This window comes from Eublepharis macularius, chromosome 8, assembly GCF_028583425.1.
Source record: "Eublepharis macularius isolate TG4126 chromosome 8, MPM_Emac_v1.0, whole genome shotgun sequence".
NCBI lineage: Eukaryota > Metazoa > Chordata > Lepidosauria > Squamata > Eublepharidae > Eublepharis > Eublepharis macularius.
In genome coordinates this window covers 75902727-75928920 of record NC_072797.1, presented here as the reverse complement: position 1 = coordinate 75928920, position 26194 = coordinate 75902727, and the positions used below count along the sequence as shown (strand labels likewise).

At 43.5% G+C, this 26194-nt stretch overlaps 1 protein-coding gene across 2 annotated transcripts in view; it reads right to left on the bottom strand.

The window, feature by feature from the left end:
• The window catches only part of SRFBP1 (serum response factor binding protein 1), a 117705-nt gene that overhangs the window by 56475 nt on the left and 35036 nt on the right, over nucleotides 1-26194 (bottom strand). For both annotated transcript variants that reach the window (XM_054987408.1, XM_054987410.1), the window contains exons 2-3: nucleotides 21324-21412; nucleotides 19406-19478 (exon numbers count right to left, since the gene is read on the bottom strand). In XM_054987408.1, coding sequence (XP_054843383.1) covers nucleotides 19406-19478; nucleotides 21324-21412 — 162 coding nt within the window. The remainder of the gene's footprint in view (nucleotides 1-19405; nucleotides 19479-21323; nucleotides 21413-26194) is intronic.

Below are 26194 nucleotides of genomic sequence, written 5' to 3'. Positions count from 1 at the left end.
AAAATCCACAAACAATAAAATTCCCCAAACAGCAGTAAAATCAATATGAGCTCAAAATTTGTAACAGGGAAGCAGGAAAGCATAAAACATCAAAAACTTTCTGGAATAAAAATCTATAATCCACTCCTGAAGGCCTGGAGAGTTGGCCCCACAGCACCTGGGGAGAAGGAGCTTCATAACCTGAGGGACAGATGCTACAGAGACTCTTATGCAGCATTACTTTAGATAAGGCAAGTTTATACAAATAGAGACAATCCTTTATGCAGCAGCCTGAAAAAAGGGGTGGGGGGGGGGGGAGAAGATTTCCTAGTGACTCAAACAGATCTCTGGAGAGGAACCATGTACACTTTCTAAATAAATAAATATATTAGGGAACTGGCTTATAATAATGGGTTTAAGAACCCCCTACCCTCAATGTTGCAGCCCAATGGTTTTTTTTAGTGTTGAGGAAAATGTGGGGAGGTCTGGCCATTGGTCTCCCACATAAAGTGTAATTTGGTTCTTAATGAGGAAGATGAGTATATGCATTAAATGCTGGAATAAAACTAGGTCATGTTTCAGATTGGAGCTGAGGTTGGCTGCAGGGTCTTAAAAAGCAAGAAAATAAAATATCAATCAAAGGCTGCTGAGAACTACAGAAAGTGTTTCAGTTAGAAGAAGCCTATTCAACATATGGAAAATATATTTAACCATCGTTCCTCTAAGATGCAAGCATCAGTAAGAAAGACAGTAATTTTGTGGCAATTTTAAAAGAAGCTGCTCTTTAAAAGCTACTGTAGAAAATTATCTCAGCTATCACACTGCAAAAACCAAGTTCGGCAAAAGGAAGAAACTAGGTCATAGCATCATTCAGTGGGGCATTCAAAAAAAGCCAAAATTATAATGCTTGAACATTCATTTCCTTAGAAATCTTTTGGTTTTGAATGTCAGCATTTGCTTGGGATAGTATCCTCTAATCTTTACTTGCAACGTATTCCAGTTCGTCTCCTAAAGTCAAAAATTACAATTATAGCAAAACCAGGGGTAACATGCTAACAACAGCTTCTCTGGTGTGTGATCAAACTGGGCATTTAATTCTAAGTAATCTCAGTTCCAATGGCATAAAGAGTCCAATGATTTCTGCCCATTGACTCCTTCAAACAAATACAGAATCAGGTAGGAAAACTGTGCATGCAAATGACTTATTTTTATTCTTCACTGGCTCTTTCTTTCTCTTCTTACATCAATGTTTATTCTACAGGTGAAGCACCATTAAGAGGCACAGGGTCTTCCAAGCATGTATGAATAGAAATATTCATCTGACGAAGAGAACTGTGATTCTCAAAAGCTTATGCTACAGTAAAGTTGGTTAGTCTTAAAGGTGCTACTGGACTCTTTTAGATTTTGCTACTACAGACTAACACAGCTAACTTCTTTGGATCTATGAATAGAAATAGTTATTTCTCCCCCACCCTGCCCCCACCGCTGCTGAGGGGCGCAGGACATCTCAATACGCCATACTACATGACAGGGGACTTAATCAAGGTGGACAGATCAGCCAAAATAGCCTCCCTTCCTTGAATCCTATGTGAACAATCTTTGAGCTTGTAGAGTAAGTGCCATTCACCCATCAGTGAAGGATTTCTGGCCAATTCCCCCTTCTTGCTACAGTTCCCTCATGTCACACTATTCTAGAGAGTCTTTCAATGGCGGCTTTTTAGGAGGTGCAAAGTGTCTGTTGGGGATCCTGGGAAAGATCTGCTTCTGTGAAATCACTCCATTCATAGGGTCTTCCCCGCTGTTAAAAATTGCATTTAAGAAAATAGTTATGTAATTCACACAATGGCAGCAAATATATTTTCATTCCTTCACTGCTGTAGAGGTTGAGATAGATGGTAAAGATTAGGGATGAGCACAGTTCTTACAAAATGAAAAAATTTATACAGACATATAAACCAAATTCAAACTGGCATTTCAGATACCACTCTCCTTGGTGCTCAAAAACCTCTGGGCCACAATACAAGCTTATACTGCATTCAACATTCATTTTGTCACTATGGGTTCATTTCAAATGTGGCACAGTTTCTGGTGGTCTGGAATTCAATCAGAAGTTAAATTCCACCAGGGTGGGCACCACGTTCTCCCCTCAAAATGTATGGGCAATTTCTGAATCCAGCAGCAAATTTCATAAAAATACTGGATTGCTAACACTGAGCCATTTCAAATACCCTTTAAAGTGAATGTGTTTAATAGATTATCCCATTGCTTTCCATCAATATCAATACTTTGAAAAGACTTACTGTCTGTGCCTCATACTGGTACATAATGGTGTTCAAGAGACTCTGTTCCATCTTTGCTGCCTTCTCCATTTGTTTTCTCCTCCTACTAAGATCTCCACATCCATTCCAAACCTTCATCTGCTGCAACAATTTCTTTTGGAATCAAACATTTGATAAATTAAATGTTCTCTCTCTAGTCAGTCATTTTGAGGATTAATCATGGGTCAGAACTGGAACCTTTGTATAAACCAATGATGCCAAAACCTTTTCTGACAGAACTAATGTGGCAGCAAAGAGGAGGGGATTGAGGGGAGGGGAGAAGAGAGAGAGAGAGAAGAGGGAGACTTCTGAGGCAAGTGTCCTCTGGACTTATGGCTGTCCAAATCTTACACTTCTCCTTTTAATTTGTTTAAAGCCCCCTCAACCATGCACAATCAGTAAAAAGGGGAGACCCAAACTTTGATGTTCATGTTCTATAGCTGCTGTTTATTTTTGTTGATTGTTCTCTGGGGAGGGTATTTTCTCCTGTTGTTGTTGCCTTGCATGTTGGTTTAAAGGCAAGAGAGAATAGATTCTCCTACTTGCCATTTTTTGAGAGATTTTCTCTTCTTGTGTGTGGGGAAATACTTATTCTTGATGTTGGATTGGTCTGTCTTCCTCTTCTGATTTAAAGGCCATACTTGCTGCTTGCTATTAACTATAAGTTTCTGTTCTGGCTCTTTTTGGTGGCGGGGACTGGTTTTCTCCAAGAGATTTGTTGTTCTGTGTTTCTGTTATTTTTATTTTTGCCACTAGTAGAGTTTTGGTGTGCTCCTGTTGGGTAGTACAGAAGTGAACTTTTCAAAAGGGCTTTTAATGTAGGCTAGTTGTGGCTCTTGTTAACAAACAAGCAAAAAATAATTTTTAGTTTATAGGGACCAAGTTTTCCCTTCAACACAGTAACTGAGCAGGAATTAAGAAGGTTCAGGCGTGTTCTAGTCAAATAAATAAATGGGCCGCTCATAGAGACATAATTAGCTAGACTGCTGCCCACTTTTACTCTGGATCTCTTGGTGCCACTGAAGCCAGGCCAAGCACTTTAGAAGTAGTGTTTGTATAGGCTGCCCTATAGTTTGGGACTGACTTGAAGAATTAAGTGTCTTGCTAGTGCAGACTGTTAATACCATGTACCTAAATAAGGCCTTTTAAAAAGCAATTTTTCCATCTCCAGGTTAGACACCAAACCATTAACAAGCTTTTGGAGAAGGAACTAATCCGAGAGTAGTTTTTTTTTTAAAAAACAATCTTCTGATTTTGGGCTAGGTGTTTTGAAGGGTTGGTAAATTTTTGTGGGTTAGCATGTCATTGTGAATGACTAAGTGTGAATGACTATAGTACACAGCCAAGTTAAACAGTACTAGGGGGACAAAATACATAACAGGAGGGTATAGAGGGGCCCTGTGGAAAAGGTGAGGGCAAAGTCTAGAAGAGTGGAATGGAGGGGGAAACCCTGCAGCTCTCCCTCCACTTGCATGGTGGAGGCCAGCCCTGGGGCAGCTGCCATCCATCAGCCTGGCCTCTGGCTTTCCTGAGGCAGCTGCAAGAGCACCACCCTGATGTGTGCCTGAGGAAGGAGCTGGTACTGGGCAGGGGTCTACTGTTGAAGCTCCCTCTCCTCTAGCTGTTGAGACCCAGCAGTGGAAGAAGGAGCAGCACAAGGAATCCTTTGGGGTGGCATTGGGGGAGTTTTCTAGCCCTCAATCTCACCCCAGGAACCAAGAGGATGGTGGAGGAACTAGCAGAGGGTCCCACAGCCTTCTCCGGTTTCCTTTGAGGCCAGCAGCAGGCCTTTCATGGAACGGCAGAAGGAGAGGATGGTGGAAGATGAGGAAGAGATGGTGGAAGTGCCCCCACATCTCAACCTCTTCATACCCTAAGCAACCTCCTTCTACCCACTGTCCTTCCCCAGATGTGGTGTGTCTATCCTGAGTGCCTCACAGGAGGCAGCTCTTAGGGTGCCTGCAGCTGCAAGGCAGTGTGGGTCTCCCTTCACTTCCAGTATCTGGGAGCACTTCCAAAGGATAGTGGACCCCACCATTCACAGTACCAGCACTGTAGGGCCAAGGTCAGTCAAGGGAAAGACCTCCTTCATCTCTTAACTACCAGGCTCAGGAACAACTTGAAGAAGCACCACCAGTCAGTGCTTCTTTGGGAGGAGAGAGAAGCTGGCACCGCACAGTCACCAACAAGCTAGTAGGGCACTCCCCCCTCCCCCTCAGGTATCCTGTAGGGAAGGAGCACCAAACATCTGACAGAAATGTATGGTGGGGTTATCACTCATGTGCTAAGAGGGGGGATCCAGAGGGCAACAAAGTGCATCACTTGGAAAATCGCCAAGATGATCACTATAAACAGATGCCCATTCCCAAGGTCAAGGATATTGGCTTTCTCAGGCTGTTCCAAAAAGTCAGTCCTTGGTATATACCCCCTGCTCGCACTATACTGAACAAGACTGTGGTGCCCTTGCCTTTACAGGGCTGTTAAGGAGTATGTGCAGGCTCAGTTGTTGTGCTGTGCTGCAGGAAGAACTGTGCACTTCACATTGGACATCTGGACCTGCTGTCAGTTGCAGCATGCGTACTTCTTGCTGACTGCACTGGTGGCAACCCAATGACCTTCCCAGTAGGGGTGGGACAACCACTGTCAGACAGAGTCAAACGGGGGGGGGGGTATGGGGCCAGCTAGACAAGGCTTTGCTCCATGCCGAGGTTCATGACAAAGTGCACACGGAGGAGAAAACAGGGTTGCACTTACCTGTAACTGTTGTTCATTGAGTGGTCTTCTGTGTAGGTACACATGGGAACTGCACATACGCAAGCTAATAGCAGATGTTCTAAAGCTTTTAAAGGTGAGACTTGCCTAGCCTTTTCACGCACTTTTTATCCTGGTGTGGCTATAAAAGGTGGGGCAAGCAGCTCCCTCAGTTCTCTAAACCGCAAGTGTAGAAGGTAAGAAAAAAAAAGAGTACATGGCAGAGAAGGAGGGAGAGATGTGTGCCTGCACAGAAGACCACTCAGTGAACAAGTTACAGGTAAGCACAAACCCTGTTTTCATTTTTGTGTCTTCTGTGCAGTCCCACGTGGGAGATTAACAAGCTAACTTACCCAGAAGGTGGCCATGAAGCTCTTTAATGAAAGAGACCATTGAGGATGGCTTTGCCCACAGCTGCATTCTTCCTGGAGTCTACATCAATGGCATAATGCTTGATGAATGTGGACAGCGTAGACCAGGTGGCCACCATACATAATTCCACTAGATGAATGCCCAAGTTGAAGGCTGATGAGGTGGACTCAGCCCTTGTAGAGTGTGCTCTTATGTGCAATGGGCATGGTTGTTTAGATTGTTTATAACAATCCTTAATGAGCCAAAATATTCAATTTGAAATGGTCTGTGTGGTGACCTTCAGACCCTTTTTGGGCCCTTTAAACAAGACAAAGAGATTGGGGTCCTTTCAGAAAGGAGCTATCCTGTCCAAGTAGAAGCACAAAGCCTGTTTAACATCAAAGGTGTGCAAAAGTATTTCTGTGTCAGTCGTAAGAGTAGAGAAAAACTGATAAGACAATGTCTTGATTTAAGTGAAAAGTGGAGATGATCTTTGGCAAAAAGGGGGGCTCAGACGAGGGACCACCTTATCGGCTAACATCTTATTGAATTAAGATGCAATTCAATTAATTGCAATTCAATTACCCTCCTAGCCAGGATAATAACAAGCAGAAAGGCTACTTTAGCTATCAAAATCTTAAGGGAGAAGGTAGCTAGAGGTTTGAAAGGTTTTTGCATGATTGAAGCGAGAACCAAAGAGACTCCACTGGGGAATTGGTCCGGATGCTGGAAAATATAGGTTTGTTAAACCTCTGAAGAAGGGCTCACATTGTGGCTGAACAAAGAGAGACTTACAATTTATATTGTGGTAGGTCGTAATGGCTGCTAGGTAGACTTCAATGGAGGAATTAGCCAAACCTTGATCTTTGACCTTCTGGACTGGGGAGGAGAAATTCAGTCCAGGGGGGATAGAAACCAAGCTGTCAGTTTCAGAATGCCTATGTCATGGTGGAGAACCACACTGTCCTGTAGCAGGTGTTAGGGAAAAATGGTAGATTCTGCCCTGTGCCATTTGGAATAGAGTAGCAAGCCAGGCTTGTCTCAGCCAGTAAGGAGCTCTTACAATTGCTGAGGAACCTTCCCTCATCATCTTGCAACATCGTAAGAGGGAGGGGTGGGTGGGAAATGCACACAGAAGGGTGTTTGACCAAGGGATCTGAAAAGCATCCCTGAGTAAGGCCTTCCCCTTCCCTGCCTGTGAGCAGTATCAAGCACATCTCTTGTTGAGGTCTGTGGCAAACAGATCTATGGTGGGATATCCCCACATAGTAAAAACAGGGTGAAGGAAGTCCATGTGGATGGACCATTTGCAGTTTTGGGAGTTGGTACGATTTAATGCATCTGTCAGAACATTGTCCTTGTCTGCTTTGTGAATGGCAGAGAGAGAGAGAGAGAGAGAGAGAGAGAGAGAGAGAGAGACTCAATGTTGAATAGCCCATTCTCATATCAGCAAAGATTCCTGGGATAGAGCCAGAGAAGTTGTGTCCCCTGTCTGTTCAAGTAGTACATTGCAGTCATATTGTCCGTGCATATCTGAATGTTTTGAGCCTTCAGAGCATACCTTATTGCCCTGAGCTCGAGGAAGTTGATGTGCAGTGTCAATTCTTGAGGGGATCAAGCTCCCTTTACCTGAGTGGTCTCAGAACACTTTCCCCCATCTCGACAGTGAAGAATCTGTTTAAATTGAGATGTGAACTGGGAAGGAGGCAAAAGGGGTCCCTACTAATAGGTTTTGTTTGCTGTTCCACCAGTTCAGGGACCAGTGGATGAACCTCATAACTGAGAACCACTTGTAAGGGTTCTATCAGTATGAGTAGAACACTGACAAACCAGTTCTGCAGGGGACAAAGCCTCAGCCTAGCAAATGGAACTATCAGAGTACTAGAGGCTATAAGCCTTAACAGTCTTTGAATTTGCTTTGCACTTTGGTGCCTGTACGAAAGGATCATGTTTAGACTGAAGAGAAATTGCCCTATCTTTACCAGGGTAGGGAAGACAAGGGCTAGGGAAGCATCTAAGACTGCCCACACAAATGCCACTTTCTGGCAGGGAACCTGGAATGACTTCTCCATACTGTTCTCATGTCCAGCTGATGGAGGACAGCAACAACCAGAGATGTGTGTTGTGTCAGGAACTGTCTGGTCTGGCTTACTAGAAGCCAATCATCAAGGCAGGGAAAATGGTACACGCTTTTTCTTCAAGGTGGCTCACCACTACTGCCATAACTTTTGTAAAGATAAGAGGGGCGGAGGAGAGACCAAAAAGCAGAACCTTATATTGGTATTTTTTGGAACCACATTGAAAATGAAGGAACTTTCTGTAGTGAACATTTGAGGGAACATGAAAATATAATTTTTTAAAATCGACAGTAATGAACCAAACTTGACTTTGTAACAGGGTTAAAATATCGCTTAGCAGAGAATGAAGGTCTAATATGGTGTGGGAAGCTATAAAGCCCATCGGTACAATTGGATGGAACCGGTTCTATGGACTGTTTCTGCAAAAATGACTGCACTTCCTCTTAAACTAAGCAGGTGGAGGTAGAGGGTTGAACAGAGGGGGAATATTGGGCAGAGTTGCCTTGAATTCTAGGCAGTAGCCTTTTTTAATTATGGACAACATCTAAGTCTCCTGAGTGATCAATTCCTAGGCCTGTAGAGAAAGTAAGTGGTTAACAGACTTGGTACCAGACGGCTTGGCATCAAAAGTCTTTGTATTAGGCCCAGACTGTTTTGGAGATCGGGAACGGTCTTTTGACTTAGCTCAGAAACATCTCCTCCGAGGTTGAACAGAGGCTGACAAAGAGCTATTGAGAGCCTCGGGGCAATATATGCATTGATTGTGGATGGAACTGACTGTATTTGTTGCTATAAGATGCACATGGCCTCGCGGGGAATTTTTGTCTAAAAGGATTTGGGTAGAAAGGTGTAATATCCAAAGACCTAGTTGTCACTTTTCATCTTTGATCTTTTTAGTGCCTCGTCCATTGTGGACGAGAATAGGTGTGTCCCTTCAAAAGGACAATCTTCTACCCTTGCTCTATGTTGAGGGGCAAGTGCTGTGGTTCTGAGCCGTGCATGTCTATGCAGTACATTTGCAGAGGTCATTGCTCTGGAAGAGCAGTCCCCAATATATCTGGCCATATTAATTGGTTGTTTGGAGAGCCTTAAAGCTTTTCCTTGCAGAATTTTTGCAAGCTTTTGTTTATCATCTGGGATTAGGCTTAAGTATGGACGAATCTTTTCCCATATGAAAAGCAGACAGCAGGCCATAATAGCCACATAATTACCAATTCTAAAAGTTAAGTCTGCTGAAGCATAAATCTTTCTGCACAGTATGCCCAGCTTCCTGCCCTCCTCCATTGATCCTTATCAATGGATGGCCCATGCTTTTCTGGAGATCCTTGCCTTAGAGGGTCTTGGTGACAATAGAACTGGCCGGAGAGTGAGTAAACAGAAAGCCTGATCCTTCCTGTTTCATCCTGTACATATTGTCCAGCTTCTTACACGTCACCAGAGTTGAGACTGGCCTGGACCACACGACTTTTATCACATCTAACACAACTTACATGATTGGAAAAGCCACACGTCTGGCCGCTTCTGAGTGAAGGACCTTGAAGACCGGATCTGACAAGGTCAGAGCAGTGCAGGTCACCTCAATGTCCTCACTAGGGGATACAACAGAATGTTCTGTCAGAAACACCAATGGAGAAGGCTCTGATGCAAGATCCAATCAGAGGTGTCATCAGAGTGAGTAGTGGGATTCAATGTGCGTTCCAGAACAGTATTGTCTTCTGGAACCATGGCCAAAATCAATGCAGGTTTGGCTTTAGCACTTCTTGGTTCTGAGCAAATGGACACATACAGGTCCTCATCATGGAAGAAGTAATGAGATAGGTACATGCCCAGAGATCCTTCAAACCCATAGTCATAGTAATGGTATGGGGAACTGTATGGGGAATAATGGAACCGATGGCATCTGGCGATGGTGTGGAGTCAGTTCCAAACAATTGTCATTCTCAGACAGACCTGAAGAAGTCCTCTGTCTTTTCACAGGACATACTGGTGACAGTGGCAATGGAGAAATGGCTGTCAACAATTCTACAACTTCTAGAATCTCATCCTCTGAAAGGGATGGAACAGAAGTGGAATGCCATCTAGAGCTTGGAGTTCTCGGAACCCTCGGCAGACTTGATGCAACTGAAATGGTTGAAACTGAAGAATATTTTTTCCTCTTTTGTGACTTCAAAGTCAACAGTTTATCAGCATGCTTCGCTTTTTTGTAGGCAACTCTGACTGACACCAAGGTGGAATGGTTGAATGAGTGACTGGAACTAACTAGTCTTTCTCAGCAGTTATAGGCATCAAGCATGCTGGATGATCTGACAAGGCCCATTCTGGATGCTGTGGTCCTTTATCTCCAGCATTATTCTCAAGAGTTGGTAGCACTGTTTACAGATTGTGATGGATACAGATTTGAAGAAAAGGGATTTTATATACTTTTTATATACTACTTCTGTGCCTTTTCAGTATTACATGCTTTGCACTCTTTCTATGCTCAGGAGCCAATGTAGTATTTGTAATGCAACCTGTAAGAATATGACACTTGAAAGAAGAAGACAAAAAGAAGAATGTAAGCTGAAGCTCTGTAAGAACTGAGGACTAAATATATTGCTTGTAGGGGATGCACTTATAGAAATATTACACATATGTTATATTATTCTACAGGATTCCAATAGGAATCAGTACCAGAGAGCCTTTTGTAGAAAACTGATTTGATGCAGCAAGCTGGTTTGGCCACCTGTGGCATTATCTCCCTGCAGAAAAAAAATAGGGGAAAGGGCAGAAATGGGGGAAACATCCCTTTCTGCCCATAGACTTCAGTTATCTGAAGGCACCAAGGCTGCCAAATTGAGACTTCCTGGCACCCTTGAAGGTGAAAGTGTTATGCCCAGAAGGAAGTAGGTAAAAGGTTGGAAGGTGTCCTTCCAAAATGATAAAAAGCTGCAAGAATTGGAATTCCCCCAAGTAGAGGGGCCAACCCAGAATTGCATCTTCAAATCCGAACTGACCCTAGATACCTTACGAGCCAATAAGACAACAAATATTAGAATATTGTAATATTATTATAATTACCTGAAGGTATTAATTGCTTTTGCACTTCTATTGTAATTTGGGGTGAGCTTTGCATACGAGGAGACTGTCTACTTCTGTGTAAAGAAGGGGCTCATCCACCGGTTTAATTAAACCATCTGTTTTGCTTCAATTCAAGAAGGACTCCTGGATCTTTATTTTAATTTTTATTGTGGTTGGGTGGAAAAAGGAGAACGAACCACAGAGGCGCAATGTTTTGTGCGTAACAATTGCACACTGCAAAGTGTCATGGCCTTCACCCTAACAGGCATCTGTCGTGCCCATACGATTGGGCCATCTTGGAACCACAACATATACACTTCTTGAAGAGGGTCTTCAAAGCCATAGATATGAAGGCCTGACTTCTCATCAAAAGGAAGGAACTAAAGAGCAAAATGAAGACATGTCCTTCTACAGCAGCAGCTAAAGAAGAACTGAGGGACAGAGGTGCTAGCCCCACCTTTTATAGCTGTGCTTGGGGGGAAAGAGTGCAAAAAGCCTAAGCGAGCGTCTCACGCCTTTAGGGGCTTTAGAATGCCTGAGGTTGGCCTACGCAGTTCCCATACATGCCTGCACAGAAGACAAGATGATGAACATCATTGCCTCCCTAGAGAGGCATCACCACAGGATACACAGTGACCAATGATGGCGCAAACACCAAGACAGCAACAGAGCAAGTGGGCCTCACACACATTTATTGTGTGGCCCACAAACTTCACTTTGTGGTGAAGGATGCTTTGGTTTCTTCTGAGAAACCTGGACTAAATGCTGCAACTTACAAATTCCAGTGTCTCCTCCATAGATGTTGGTGCTTCATGGGTCATTTCTTGGAGAGTGTGAAAGCAGCTCACCAACTGCGCCAGAAGCAGATCAGGACATGCATGTCAGAGCACTGCCTAATCAGTGACATAGTCACTTGCTTGAATTCTACCCATGCCATGCTCAAATTTTGGTGGAGCAGCAGGCAACTCTACAATGTGGCTCTCAGAGAGTGGCACTTGGAGGGAGGCGAGCAAGTTCAGCCAAAAGGACTGGCCGACCATCTCCCAGATGGTGGAGGTCCATAGGCACTTTAAGGAATACTCTGTCACAGTTTCCCAAAATTACCCCTCCTTCTCACTTTCATTCTGAGGCCAAGTAGAATCCATTTATACTAAGGTATATTAACTGTGTTTGCTTGCTGTTGCCTTGTTCTTGTGGATGGGTACTTGCCTGATTCTGTTCTGTGGTATTCCCCAACTGGCTTTGGTTCTGCCTGGCTGCTGTGAATGACACAGGTTCTGTTGGGCTAAGATGATTTTCATGGAATTGACATGATTCCCTGGTGTGACAATGGTCCCCTTGGTTCATTTTGGTTTTAAGAGGAATTACATTCCCTTGCTTCAAGTTTGGTTCTGTTGGGCTTTCTCTGGGTTAAGCTTGCATTTGGGAATATGTCTCTGGCCAACAGCAGCCTTGCTCCTGTGTGTTTTCTGCCTGACAGCATCCTTGGAAATGTTTGCCCCATAGGAAACAATGGAGAGTGCTTGGGAGCACCTTGTTCATGGCCCTTTGAATTGGACCAATCTTCCTGAAAATGGGGGCGGGGGAGTCTTTACTGGACAGTCAGTAGTAGGTTCCCTGCAAATGTGGTGAAGTTTGATTGAAAAATGCCCCCCCCACCCGACTGTTTTCTCCATGGAGAATAATGGATGGATAAATCCAGGAATCTCTAATCTTGCAGAACTGGATCAGTGAATTTTTCCAGCTTTTCAGGGATCTCAGATTTTTGGGGGGATTCCAGAAGCCTGAATCTGGATTTCCTATTCTTTTTGGTATAGGCAAGCCTTTAGGGAATGTTTTCCACAATTAGTGTCAGAAACAAATTCTAGGTAAGACTTTCAAAATGAACACTTGACCTGGATTCTGTTATTTCACAGGCACAGCTACAATAGTTTAATCACAGCTCTGCAACCATAGCACAACTGGTGTGCATGAGCTACTTCAAAGCAGGGCAGGAGAAGATCCATTACTTGAAAAACGTTGTAAATCTATGAATTTTTAGGGTTCTATTTACTCTCTCTGCCCCCCTTCTGAGAATTATGTGGGAAACTTTCAACTCACTTTTTGTGGTAATTTCCAATTCAAGTTCTTTGGAAGTGTTTGCTAAACACATAAACTCTTCTCTTGGGATCATGTTTTGGATTCATGGCACATATTTCACACACCTCTAAAACAAAAATGATACTAGAACAGATGATCTGTTGAGATTGATGGAGTGAAAGCAGAAAAAAGGCTAAACAAAAAGCTGATTTAAAAATTCAGTTTTAGACACAAGAGCAAACCATTAAGCTGTTCCAGATTTTATTAGCTCTTATTACTTAATATTTATGACATTGCTTCCAAAACTAAAAAAGCGAATTTTAGAATTAAACACACAATATTTGCATCTGCAATCCATGTTTTATCTTAAAGAAACCTTATCCAATACTACATCATGACAAACTCAATTGGATTACTGTCTTTGTAATAATTTATCTTCTTGACAAAGCAGCTTGTCTAAAGGAGAAAAGCAATAAACTGCAATTTAGAGTGTCATCACACATTACAAAGAAGCATTGTAAAAAGCCACAAGACTTCCAAGGTTATGTGCACAAAGAGATCTCCCAAACACCTTAAACATAAAGCTGGACAGTAGCCCAAAGTGTCATCTAGTCAAACCTACATGATGCAAGAAATTCACAGCTACCGCTCCCCTTCATCCCCCCAGTGACCACGGATCTATGCCTAGAGGAAGGTAAAAAAAACCTCTGGGATACTTGGCCATTCTGATCTGGAGGAATATATCTTCCTGACCCCAAAGTGGTGATCGGCATTACCCTGGGCATATAAGAAACAGCCACAACTGCCTAGCACCTGCGTATTCCTTCATGCCCTCCCTTTTTCCTATCTACCTAAATTCATATTGGGTCATGGAATCATCACTGCTGTCAGGTGGCCATCTAACCTCTTCTTAAAAATTTCCAAAAAAGGAGAGCCACCACAGTCTGAGGAAGACTACTCCACTGAGGAATTACTCAGGAAGTTCTTCCTAATGTTTAGCTGGAAAGTCTTCATTTAATTTTTAACCCACTAGTTCTGGTTTGACCCTCTGGGGTAACAGAAAACAACTCCGCTCCATCCTTTATGCAACAGCTCTTCAAATACTTGAAGAAAGCTATCATAGCACCTCTCAGTCATTTCTTCTCTAGGCTAAACATACCTAGATCCTTCAACCTTTCCTCATAGGACTTGGTCTCCAGATCCCTGGTCATCTTTGTTGCCCTCCTCTAGACACATTCCAGCTTGTCAACATCTTTCCTCAACTGTGGTGCCCAAAACTGAACACAGTACTTCAAGTGATGTCTAACCAGAGCAAAGTAAAGCGATACCATCACTTCACATGATCTTGACACTACTTTTCTGTTAATACTTCCCAAAATCGCATTTGCCTTTTTAGCTACCACATCACACTGCTGACTCATGTTCTTCTATAGAAAGAGTCCCATTTTGCACATTTGTTCAGAAGCACCCCAACCCCTTGATAATCTTGCTTGTTTTCATGAAGAAACTTTTTATGGACAACAGTAATATCACATACACAGACACATACCAGGAATCACAGTACTACTTCTAAATCAGAGGAGTTCCCTTCTCATGGGGTAAGAACAGTTCAGTGCTATATCATTGTACATGAGTGTATGAACTCTCTCTCTCTCTCCCATCCTTCAACTGCATTTGATCCTTGAGATCAGAAGGAAGAGAGAAAAAAGGCCAGATGCAAATGTCATTGTCTGCAAGTGGACCCCAGGCCTTGTAGGATTCTACCACCCAGCAGCAGCAGTTTGGGGAGCTTTATAAACTGTGGCAGTAGAGGAACATTAACAAAAGTTTCTCTTCCTGAAGTGCCTTACAGTGGAAAGTAAATTTTGGATCCAATGCAAAGACTGCAGCATTATGTTGATGTCAAGTCCTAGAGACAGAGATCTAGTGAGCAGATGGCAGAGACAATAGGTGAGAAGGCTGAATTTATCCTGTTCAATCATTTCTCCTTCAGGTACCATTTTAAAAGAGCCATTTAGGTATTCTCAGCGTACATCTACCCAAATATCCTCTAACAGCATTTTGTTAAATAGTTCAACATAACAATGTGGTATTCTTGTCAGGCAACCTGAAGCTAAATGGTACCTTACAGTGCACAAGGAGGAGCACCCCCATCTACAAAGCAATTATGTTATTAAGTGGCGCACACACACTGCTTCACTGCAATTATTTACTACAATGGTATTTGGAAATAAAAGGTAAATATTTCTTACTTCAGTAAGATTGTGTTCCTAAAAAATTCAGCTCTAGCAATAATAGTCCAGAGAACCTTTTATTATCTTGAGGATTTCCCCCAACTTGTTCTCTGTGTATCTAATATAAAACTATTGTCCAGAGCAAAGAAAACAGTAAAGCATGAAGATCAATCTGCTTTCAACAGCTGCCACATGATGACAAATTCTGGCATGACGAACTAACAGGACATGAAAATAGAAGTTTACACAGATGAATGAGAATATATATTCATACACGGAATGTTCACACCATCCTAATTAGCTTCAAATCCAAATTAAGGATCCAGGTTACAGATGGAAAGTTTATCCATTTGGTATAGGGCCATGGCTCAGTGGCAAAGCACCTGCCTTGCAATGCAGAAGTTCCCAGGTCCAGCACCCAGCATCTCCAGTTAAAAACTGATCAAGTAGTAGGTGATGTAAAATACTTCTGAGATCTAGAGAGCTGCAGCCACTCGCATAGCCAACACTGACCTAGACAGACCAATGGCTTGACTGAGTCCTCTGCACACAACCATTGTGTATATTCAGTCAACCCCACACAAAGGGGGGGGGAGGATATAAGCACATGGGCCCCAACTTCTGCCTCCAGCTGATTGCAGGCTCATGAACATAGCACCTGTGCATGGAGGAAGTATACAGACTTACTCTAAGATCATGAACATTCAGAAAGCAGCAGCCCCAGCCATGAAAAAGGAGAGTACGTGTGTACTCTTACTCCTCATCATGATTGCGAGCTGCCAATCACATGGAGGTGGGGCCAGAATGCTTGTGTAACCATTCCTGCTGATTGAACAAGTGGAAAGGTTGAGTGTTGAGGTCTACTATATGCAGCTTTATGTTTTCAAGAAACCTGTTTAGTTCTAACTGCTATTAACATTGGTGTCAGCTTATTCCTTAACTGTTCAAGATCTCTTAAAATTAAACTGTAGCTCCAAAATAGTGTCTGCTATGTCTACGCTATGTCTACACTACACTTGGTACATATCTTTCTGAATATATATATATTTTTAGGCACAAAATGTTGTTCTCATGTTAAATAATAAGAAAACTTTCCTAACTATAAGGAAATACAGAGAATTCTTCAAAAACAAAGAGAAGTGTTGTGAACTGTCTTCTCTTACAAACAAAGCCTCCCATGGCCATTTTTGATGTCTATGAAATAAATCACGTACAGAGGAAGAACTGGCTAGGATCATAGCGTTCTCTGTCTCTTTCCTGAATTTTAAAATAAATGTTTTACACAGTTCTGGCAAAATGAACCCTGAAGTATCCAAAAACAGTTTTCTGTTCCAATAGCTTCAAGAACTCCTGCAAACAATTAACCCAGTTTCTGCATCCACGTAGCTGGAATTTTTAACCAGTGTTATTTTCTCACAAAGAAGGGCATTTCTAGTTTTTAAGCTTGATAATTTAACTACTGAATACATCCATTAGTTGTCTTGAATAAAAAACAAGTGATCATATTGAGGGAAAGGAGGTTTCTGCTACGCCACATCAGTGGAATTTACTCTGAGAACAAATCTTCTGCAGATAAACACATTCTTTTGCTTAACACACAGGAACTTTTCAGTTCCACCAAATACACACAGTTCCATGGGCTGGATCTTGCAAACCGGTTCCACTAACAACAGGACGTTCCCCAGCACAAGGACACTCCTTCTAATGCAAGAGGATTGTCAGCAAAAGAACCTCTTTCTATCTGGGGAAAGCTGCTCACATTAGATGGTGCCAATACTAGCAGAACTGATCTATGAGATCCATCTATTTACCTAAATATCCAAGTAGTAAAATTCTGAGTACTGTCTGCAATTGTTATTGGTTAATAGGACTTTTGAATTTTGAGAAGCCTTTATGTTTTTTAACATGTTTTCAGATTAACCTGAGTGAAGATAAATAACAGGAAGACTATTTTTTCTAGACTTTCATGTAGCACAATTTAGGAGCTTTTATAATTGCAACAGAATATATGTAATTCTTTATGCCCCCTCAGCCTGTATCAGTATGCATTCCTTAAAAAGCCAACTTCATATTTAGTTACAAAAGGGGTGCAAACATTACAGGTACAGTACATGAAAATACACCTTAAATTGATAGAGCAAAGTTGTATCACCTACCCAAAGCAACTAGACCCTTTCCCTATTCCCAGAATCTTTTTAGATCCTGAGTGGGTTATAGCACTGGCCTGGACTGAAGAAAACTCTAGGTTCAAATCCCTGTTCAGGCCATAAAGTTTGCTGGGAGATCTTGGACTAGTCAGTCATTTTCTCTCTCAACTGACCTGCCTCACAGAGATGTGGACTGGGGGGTAGGTGGGAACACACCACCAATGTATGCCATCTCAATGGAACGATCACCATGAGGAAAGGGTGTCAATTAACTCAATTCAAATAGAAAAGAAGCTCAACTGCTAAATTTTTAAAAAAGAAAATGCTCATTCATTGTCGTTATTTACGGTCATTTGACCAATCATATAACATGATTACAGTAAAAGAAAAATTCAAGGAATACAATGAGACAAAACAGTTTAGAATTAAAATCTAGTTACAGTACCATATAATTTCCAAGACCTGTATATCACCAAGCAATATTTGGCTACTTGATAGATAATCTTAGTATTCTTATCAGATAGGAGATAATCAAGTCTAACTTTTTCAGTGAGACTAAAGATTTTACCTAATAGTGGTATGATCATGGGAAAATGCTCTACTTTGGTAATTTTCTTGTTCACCTGGTAATCTTCCCTGTAATTACTACAGAGTAAATCCTAGGCGGTTACAAGCAGAACAGCATGGCTAATTACAAGTAACTTAAATAGATCAAGGCTCAGTGTTTCAGAATAAGACAGTGTATCCTGTTGCTATGCATTAAAATTATTTTAACATACATGAAATTCTACCAAATCCATGTTCACAATAAAATTGCCTAACACATACACCCCAACTCTTCAACCAGTGCCCTATATCAGCAATATAAAGCACTTCTTTGCCAAAGCTTGGAGATGTTTTCCCTCCATTTCCACATATTCCTCCTCCTTTTCCTGAGACTTCCATTTCTATCAAGCATGATTTCTTGAGATTCTTGTTTTTTAATGTTAGTGTCTATTTGATGACAGACACAGAACAGGGATCTCCATCCTACAATCACTTCCTAGTTCATCAAGGTTCACAAGCTTGACACCACATCAGCCTCACCTTCACAAACACAAAATACTGTACATTGTTACAATACAGTATATGATATAATGATTTCCTGCCCACTCAGAAATATCTGGTTAGAATAGTTTTGTAAACCTTGCAACATTATAATCATGAAAGTTTTTTTGTGTTCTTAATTTGCATGATAGGTGCCAGAATTCCACAGATAAAATGCAGAGCTCAACTAAAGGCTTCGCCTTTGCTTGGCCAGTAAGGCCAAGAGCATGTAAGTGTGCCTTACAGTTCCAGAGATAATAAAACACTTGTCTGGAGATGGTGGCTAAAGGTACAGAGAAAAGATAAGAAGTTAAGGTATACCCAGTTCTATTATTTTATTCTTTTTGGCTGCACATTCTGCTGTAGTGATCAGAACTCTCCTAACCAGCACTACCAAGAGATGAAAATGGGAAAATGTAAAAACAAAAATAAGGCAAATGTATTTTCTATCATCTTTAATAACCTCCATGAAATTTTAAGTAGTGCTACAGACCTTCAGCAGGCACATGAAAAATGCTGTTTCATCTAATTTTCATTTCTCTGCTGAGAGTTTCTGGTTTTGTAATTCTTCTAAGTGTTAATATGTAATGAAAAATTATGGGCCATCTGTTTATGATAATAGGACAAAACAGTGTTCCTACAGATTACTTGTGTGGTTAAACCTCAAAAACTGTTCTTGTAAATCTCTGCAATATTTATAATTTTTGAAGAAAGTCATCCTATAATTAAGCAGCTCATTAGTACCAACGAAGTTCTGTTATACAACAGCCTGCCAGACATTTTACAGTCCAGCATGTCAGTATAAGAGAAGAGGCCTGCAAATGCTAATGAATGCCCTGGCTAAAAAAGAAAAAAAACCCTTTGGTTTCAGTCCATTTTGTTAGTTACTACTTCGCACACTAGAGTGACAGCACCACCCAAAAATGTAAGGATCTGGCAACTGGGAAAAATGATGTCAGCCTCCAGAATATCCATCCACAGTTCTGACTAACATGGACCCTTCACAGGAATAAGTTTAGAACAGGAATTAAAACTTGAGGCTTGCAAGGTTATTGGAAGCAAGCACAAGTTTAACTTGGCAGTTCCTAAAGTCAAATTAGCCTAGCACCTTGACAGTTATAGCACTAAACAGTAAAATTCAAATTTAAAATAGTCTCTCATCAGCTACATTCTGTTGCTCTCCCAGATGTTACACTGACAGCCAAGACTTAGTCCACACACAATCTCAAATGAGTTTACTGAAGTGCATTTCAAAAGAACACTAGGCACATGTTTGTAATTTAAGCACAGTATGCGAGATATTCAAGGCAGATGCATGGCATTACCTTCATAGCATGAATTTCTTCCAATAACCTCTGTGCACGTTTATGATTTTTCAGTACTGCATCTTCAGTACCCCTGAATGAGAAAGATAATTAACAATACTGCAATAGGACATATATTATAATATTGCAATAGGACATATATTATGTTTCATTACTATATCTTTAAAATGCTATGCTAAACATTAAAACTGAATGCCAATAGTCTCCACTCCGTTTTTTCCTCTGTCTAAATATGCTTATCTGCTGAGGACATCCTCATGCTCATGTGTAAGATAAAGCAAACTCTAGTCCACAAAAACGTGTGCAAGAATCTATTAGCCTTTCAGAAGCCACAACAGTAATTTCTATTGGTGCTTATACACAATAGTACTGCGAGATCTAGGAGGTTCCTGTTCAAATCTTGCATCTTTTATGAACATGTTAGGAAAACTTAAGCTATTTTCTCTCAGCTTCAGTATCTGCAGCATGGCCTGTTTAGAAGGCCATTCTAAGAAGATAATATGTGCAAAATGCTTTGAATAATAAAAGCACTGGGTTGGATCCAGCAATCTAATCACATAAAGACTGTGGATCTTCTCTGCTTTCTCTTCCTCCCTCTCAACAGCAGTCCCTTCTGACTCCTCTGGGAAAGCTGATTCCCTGGATTTTGGGACCCACACAGAGTAATCACTTTTTTTGGGGGGGGGTGCTTCATCAAGGAGGGAAAAGAAGTGAAATTGTTCCTTCCTCTCTCTTCTATCATCACAGCTCTGCTAGGAAGAGAAAAGGCTGATTTGTTCCCTCCCTCATCTCAACATACTCTCTGACCTATACAGGTTTTGCTTTACCATGGAAATCAAGTTTCTCAGGAAAAAAAGGATCTATTTCAGGGAAGGAAAAAGCAGGGAGGACCTGTAACCATCAGTGCTTTCCACTTAAAGACTGCTTGTCCAAACCATTATGTAAAAAGTTTACATTATTGTTAGAACCACCTTTGGTACTTAAGAAACCTGGAATGTGCAACAGCCTTGTGAACAACATATAGCAGTCATAAGTGGCAGTAGTTGAAGGTTGCAACAAGCAATAAAATTATCTTAAAATTCACTTTTAATGATTTTCAACTATTTGAAAATTTCAAAGTCTTATTACAAAACATTATGAATATGCACCTAGAATGCTGCACATCAGTTGCTGAACTTAAGTGTAGTGAAAAGGAATTAACACTGTTTTAGGGATTAAAAGGTTTCCTTCAGGTACTAATTTTAAAACTGAAGTAATGCACACCCAAATATTGCACCCGTGAGCTTTCCTAGACACACACAGAACTCACTATCAAATAGTTTGAGAGCAATTAATTGCAGTTTTAGAATTCGTTTTATTTTTTATAGAAAAAGTTGTATTAGGAAAAGGCTTTGAGAGGACTAATTAAAAAGCTGTCTGGCAAGCAGCAGGGGTGGGGGTGGGGAGGGGGGTTACACAGCCCCAAGCTAAGCCAGGTCTCTCAGCAGTTGCTATTTTTAAGAGTTTAGAAAGACAGGAGATCTGCTCATGGATTTCCAGTATCTTACCTAGAGATGCTGCAAGATCAGGAGCCAACGAGGACAGCAGGCCAGTATTTTTTTTAAAAAAATTTAAAGCCTTGATTTTTTCTTAAAACTAAATTGCTCCTTAAATTTCTAATTAGTGGGTAACAGGCCCATTCTCTATCCTAGATTGTGAGAGAGTGTAGGACTAAGTGGAGCGAGCAGCAAGTTGATAAAAAGTAGCTTTGTTGCTGTGATCTAAATTCAAATTCATCCAGAAATGGGTGGCAGATATACTGGGTTTTTTGATATTGCAGATGAGAGGGTACACTTAACCCAGAACTGAGTCACTGTGACATTTGCATGAACTGCATTTTACAATGAAATCCATACAGAGAAAAAAGGTAATAGCTCACTTTTTTGCCTTTAGTTTTGCAATGTGTCGAGTTAGCTTGCGAATTGTCAAAACTCTCACCTTCTTCACTTCTCTTCTCATCTTTACAACCTATTTTTTACAAAGAACAAAATTATTAATAATTAAGTAATACAGTTTGCATTGTGGAAGTTTGGGGGTACAGTTACGCCCCATCACTTAACAAAATTCAACGTCCAAATTTCTGTTAAAAACCAGAAGGCTTACAAAAACAGCTTGTCAGCTGAGGAACAAACCACCAGTCTGAAAGCATGTCTGCATTATGAAGAAAAACAAGCTATGAAAAAGCCAAGACACTCCTATGTAAGCATGTTTAATGTTCTTAGAGCTAGGCTAGGCTGCAGAGTAAGACAGTTCATTTTTGTTATTTGTTCATTTTTGCACCCACCACTACCCACAAACGCACCTGTACTTCTGTTAAACCTTTTTTTCAGAACAAGGCTTCTTTTAGTTGTCAACACAACTGTTTTCTATTAAGATGGTCCTAAAACAAACCCTTACTCCTTCAGTAACAAGCTGTATGAAGTGTCAGTTTAAGATGGATAGCCAGTTTTCTGTCCCAGGTCTAGCAAACAATTGAGAGATGACATCCAAGAAGACCTTGGTCCAAATTTTATATCAGACACTAATTCACCAGGGGGCTTTAGGGAAGCCACTCTTCTCAGTCACAGACCCCCCATACTTAGTATGCAGACAGTACTGTGGGCCTTCTTTATAGTGCTGTTGTAAGGACTGACAGGAGTTATGGGAAATATTTTGAGCACTTGAAATGCACTATGTGAAAATTAGCTGGCTACAGAAGGAGGCTGGTTCGACGGCAAAGGAGCAGCATGACAAACTGACCCTCACAGAATCACATTCAGATTAACAGCTGTCCAGATATGGTGCTGTTCTTCGTAGTTTGCCTAAGACTCAGCACCACTTCCACATGCAGAAAAATCCATGAACATGCATTTGCATGTGGAGTGTGTACAAACTGTCCCCCAACAGATGATTTAAATTATGGCTGAAATGCTCACAGATGCCAACATCTTCATGGGGTTTGTATCTATTTCAATAAGGGTGTTTTTTTAAAAAACTAACGGGAAAGAATTGACATAGTTCTTTGACACTGTGATAACTGACACTGTTCTTTGGAATCTGTCCCATCTAGGTTTTCCTGCTTGCGGGATTCATCTTATACAGGGTTCCAACCCACCAGCTAAAGATCAATACCTTAAGAGAGCAGGACCCTGATTCTGACAACCCTGCTTTTAACAATCCTGCCTTTTTTTTCTGCCTTCAATCTCAGCATTATGTAGCTGTTAAACAAGGGCAGCTCTTTTGGAAAAGCTTAATTTGTCATGTGAATAAGCCCAGCAACTCCCGGGCTTTCACACTTCCTCACCTTTCCCATCGCATATAATCTAATTAAAGATGGCACGTTACAAAACATATTTTATTATCTATGCATCTAATAACCATGTCTTCTTCTCCCCACCCCACCGGTGGGGCAAGCACCAAAAAAATCTCTTCAAGATTCCTGAAGGTCCCAAATTGATACATTGTAAGTGTGATGATCAAAGAGCACAAAGAAGAACTGAAAGTTTGTATAAAAATAGTTGGGGTGGGGGTGGTATAAAATACACCAAAAACTTATTACTTACAAGACCTCAGCTTTGTGCCATAAGGAAACACTTGTTCATCTTCGTTCTTCTGTGCCTCCACACATGGGGACTGCGCAGGCGCAGGCCAGCCGCCGGAGAATTTTCTAGAGCTTCCATGGCTCCGAAGGGGCCGTTTGTCGCGCGCCTCAGCGACCGTCTTCCCGCCCAAACGGTCACGTGATCCTCCAGCGACCAACGGCCCCTTCCCTCAGTTCTCTTCTTGCCGCCGCTTGGAGAGAACGTGAGCTTCGTTGCTCTGTGCTTTTGTGCTTCGTGCCTTTCTCTAACTGATTGCTTGGCTTTTGACTTAGGACTTCGTGACCTCGACTATTCTTCGGATCTCGCTTTGGACTTTGACGTGGACTCGGTAATTTGACTCGGACTGTTTTTGACCCTTCTTTCGCTTGCCCCTGAAGATGGCCTCAACGGCTCTCTTCAAGCATTGTCTCCAATGCCACACCAAGATGGCCAAAACCGATGGCCATGAGCTGTGCCTCTTTTGTTTGGGGGAGGCCCACAACGTGTCGGCCTGCAAGATCTGCCAGGGCTTCACCAACAAGGCCCGGCAGGATCGGTGGGCCCGACTGAATTCGTCACTGTGGCAGTCGGTCATGTCCGAGGGGACCCCGTTACCTAAGGCTGGCCCTAGCCCCTCTGCCGAAAGGCGCTCAAGAGCTGGCTCTGTGGCCTCCGCGAGGTCGGGGTCGAAACCGCGTCCCCCGAGTGCCTCGGCGTCGAGAGCGGCCTCCCCAGCGCAGGGTCCGGCGCGGCCGCCCCGCAGCGCGTCATCCACCAGGTCGGATCCGAGACCGACATCGGAACCGAGGATCCTGGTGCCGAGTCCCCGGTCGGAACCGACGACCGGTTCGATCCCTATAAAATCTAAGAGGTCGAAGCCGAGGTCCCCTTCGAAGGCGAGGAGCGCGTCGGTTCCGAGGTCTTCTTCGGAACCGGCAAAAAAGAAGAAGAAGACCAAACATCATCGGTCGCCGCATCCCGCTCCCCAGGGAGAAGTCATCGTGCTTCCTCACACGCCTTCCCCTCATCTGGGTTCCCCCGAACCAGAGGAAATCTCCGTGCCGGTGCCGGATCCGATGGCCTTCGAAACGGTGCCCGCAGAGTTTTCGTCGGGGCCGGAGCCGAGCCCGCGCCGTCGGAGCTGACCATCTCCTGCCCTTCGGTCGCCGAGATTGGAACCGAGCCCGTCTCCTCATCGGGGCCGTCCATCTCCTGCCCGTCCATCTCCACCTGCGGTCAGTCGTGAGCGACGCCAGTCCGGGGACAGCATTCGATCTGCCCGATCCACTGCATCCCGGCATCGTCAAGCCTCCTACCTTCCCTCGCCATACCGTTGCCAGTTCGAAGGGGCACCTGCTGGTTTCTCCGAGTTGGAACCGGGGCCATCGACGTCGAGGCGAACGTGGTTTCCCCCTCCAGTCCAGGGTGAGGACTCCCAGCACGGTTCCGAGGAAGGAGAAGTGGAGAGCCTGGCCGAGTACCAGTCGGAGTCCTGGTCCGAACCGTCGCCGGCTCATGATCTGGTGCCATCTACGGGCTCCCCATACGAGGACCTCCGCATCTACGCTGACCAGATGGCGAGGATGGCCCAGGCCCTCGAGATGGACATCTCCTCGGCGACCCCACAGACCAAAGACAAGCTGCTCAAGCGGATATACGGTGACAACCCGGCATCCATTGGCTTCCCCATGCTCGAGGGTATTGAGGAGATCGTGGAGAAGGTGTGGAAGGTGCCCTGTGACCAGCCTCCAACATCTAAGAGGATCGAGCAGCTTTATAAGATCAAGCAGGGCACCTGGCTGGCGTTGGTGAAGCACCCTCCACCTTCCTCCTTGGTCACGGAGGAATTCAACCCCCGACGGTCGGGTCACTCCTCGGTGCCTGCCGATAAAGAGAGCAGAAAGCTTGATGCCATGGGCAGGCGCCAGTACATCGTCGCTTCGCTGGGTCTGAGGATTGCCAACTACCAGACCATCATGGCAGGGTACCAGCTGTACCTCTGGGAGAAGTTGGCGTCCTATACCCGGGACCTCCCACCTGAGCAGAAGGCTGTGGTGTCCCTGCTGCAAACAGAGGCTGTCCGGCTGTCTAAACAGCAAATGAATGCTGGGAGCCACGCTGCTGACACTGCTGCTAGAGGGATGGCTTCGGCGGTGGTCCTCAGGCGCCACTCCTGGTTGCGGTCGACCGCCCTGTCTCAGGAGGTGCGTTCCAGGGTGGAGAGCATGCCCTTTGAGGGGGACTCGCTGTTCTCCAAGTCCACCGACGAGACCCTGAAAAAGAAAAAGGAGGACAGACAGACGGCACGGTCCTTGGGTCTGGCTCCTTCGGACAAACCCACCTCCAGGCCACGGTACGCTCCCCGGTCCGGCCCTTACCACTTCCAGGGCAGGTACCAGCAGCAGCGGCCGGGTTTCCACCAGTATCCTGCCTACCAGCAGCGGTCCTACCCTCCCACACAACAGCAGAGGAGGCGTAGGCCCTTTAAGCCTCGTCCGTCACAGCAACCGGCCCAGCAGAGAGAACAGCAGGGTGCCGGGAGACAGTACTGATGGGTCGCGCCAGCCGTATCCCCGAACTTCTCGGACAGACTGAGTCCACTCCTCTCTGAGTGGGAGTCAATAACATCTGACTCATGGGTCTTAACTATTGTTGAACTGGGATACGGGCTGGAGTTCGTTGAGCTGCCTAGATGCAGTTCACCCCTGACAGCTGTCAATAACACTATGGCCGAGCTGGATGCGGAGATCGTGTCGCTCTTGGCCAAGGGTGCTGTGGAAGAATTGCCCTATGAGGACTCTGTAAAGGGTTTCTTCTCTAGGTTCTTCCTGGTCCCTAAGAAGGATGGGGGCTTACGTCCCATTTTAGATCTGAGGGGCCTTAATGCCTTCCTCAAGGTGACCAAATTCAAGATGGTTACGTTGGCGGCTGTGATCGCCTTGCTCAAACACGGGGATTGGTTTGCGGTCCTGGACTTAAAGGACGCATATTTTCACGTGGGGATACGGGAGGAGCACAGGAAATACCTGAGCTTCGTTTACCGGCAAAGGGTTTTCCGGTATAAGGTGCTCCCTTTTGGCCTGTCCACTGCCCCACGAGTGTTCACGAAATGTGTGGCCCCTGTGGTTTCCTTCCTGCGGGAAGAAGGCTGTACCATCTTTCCGTACCTCGATGACTGGCTCATCGTGGC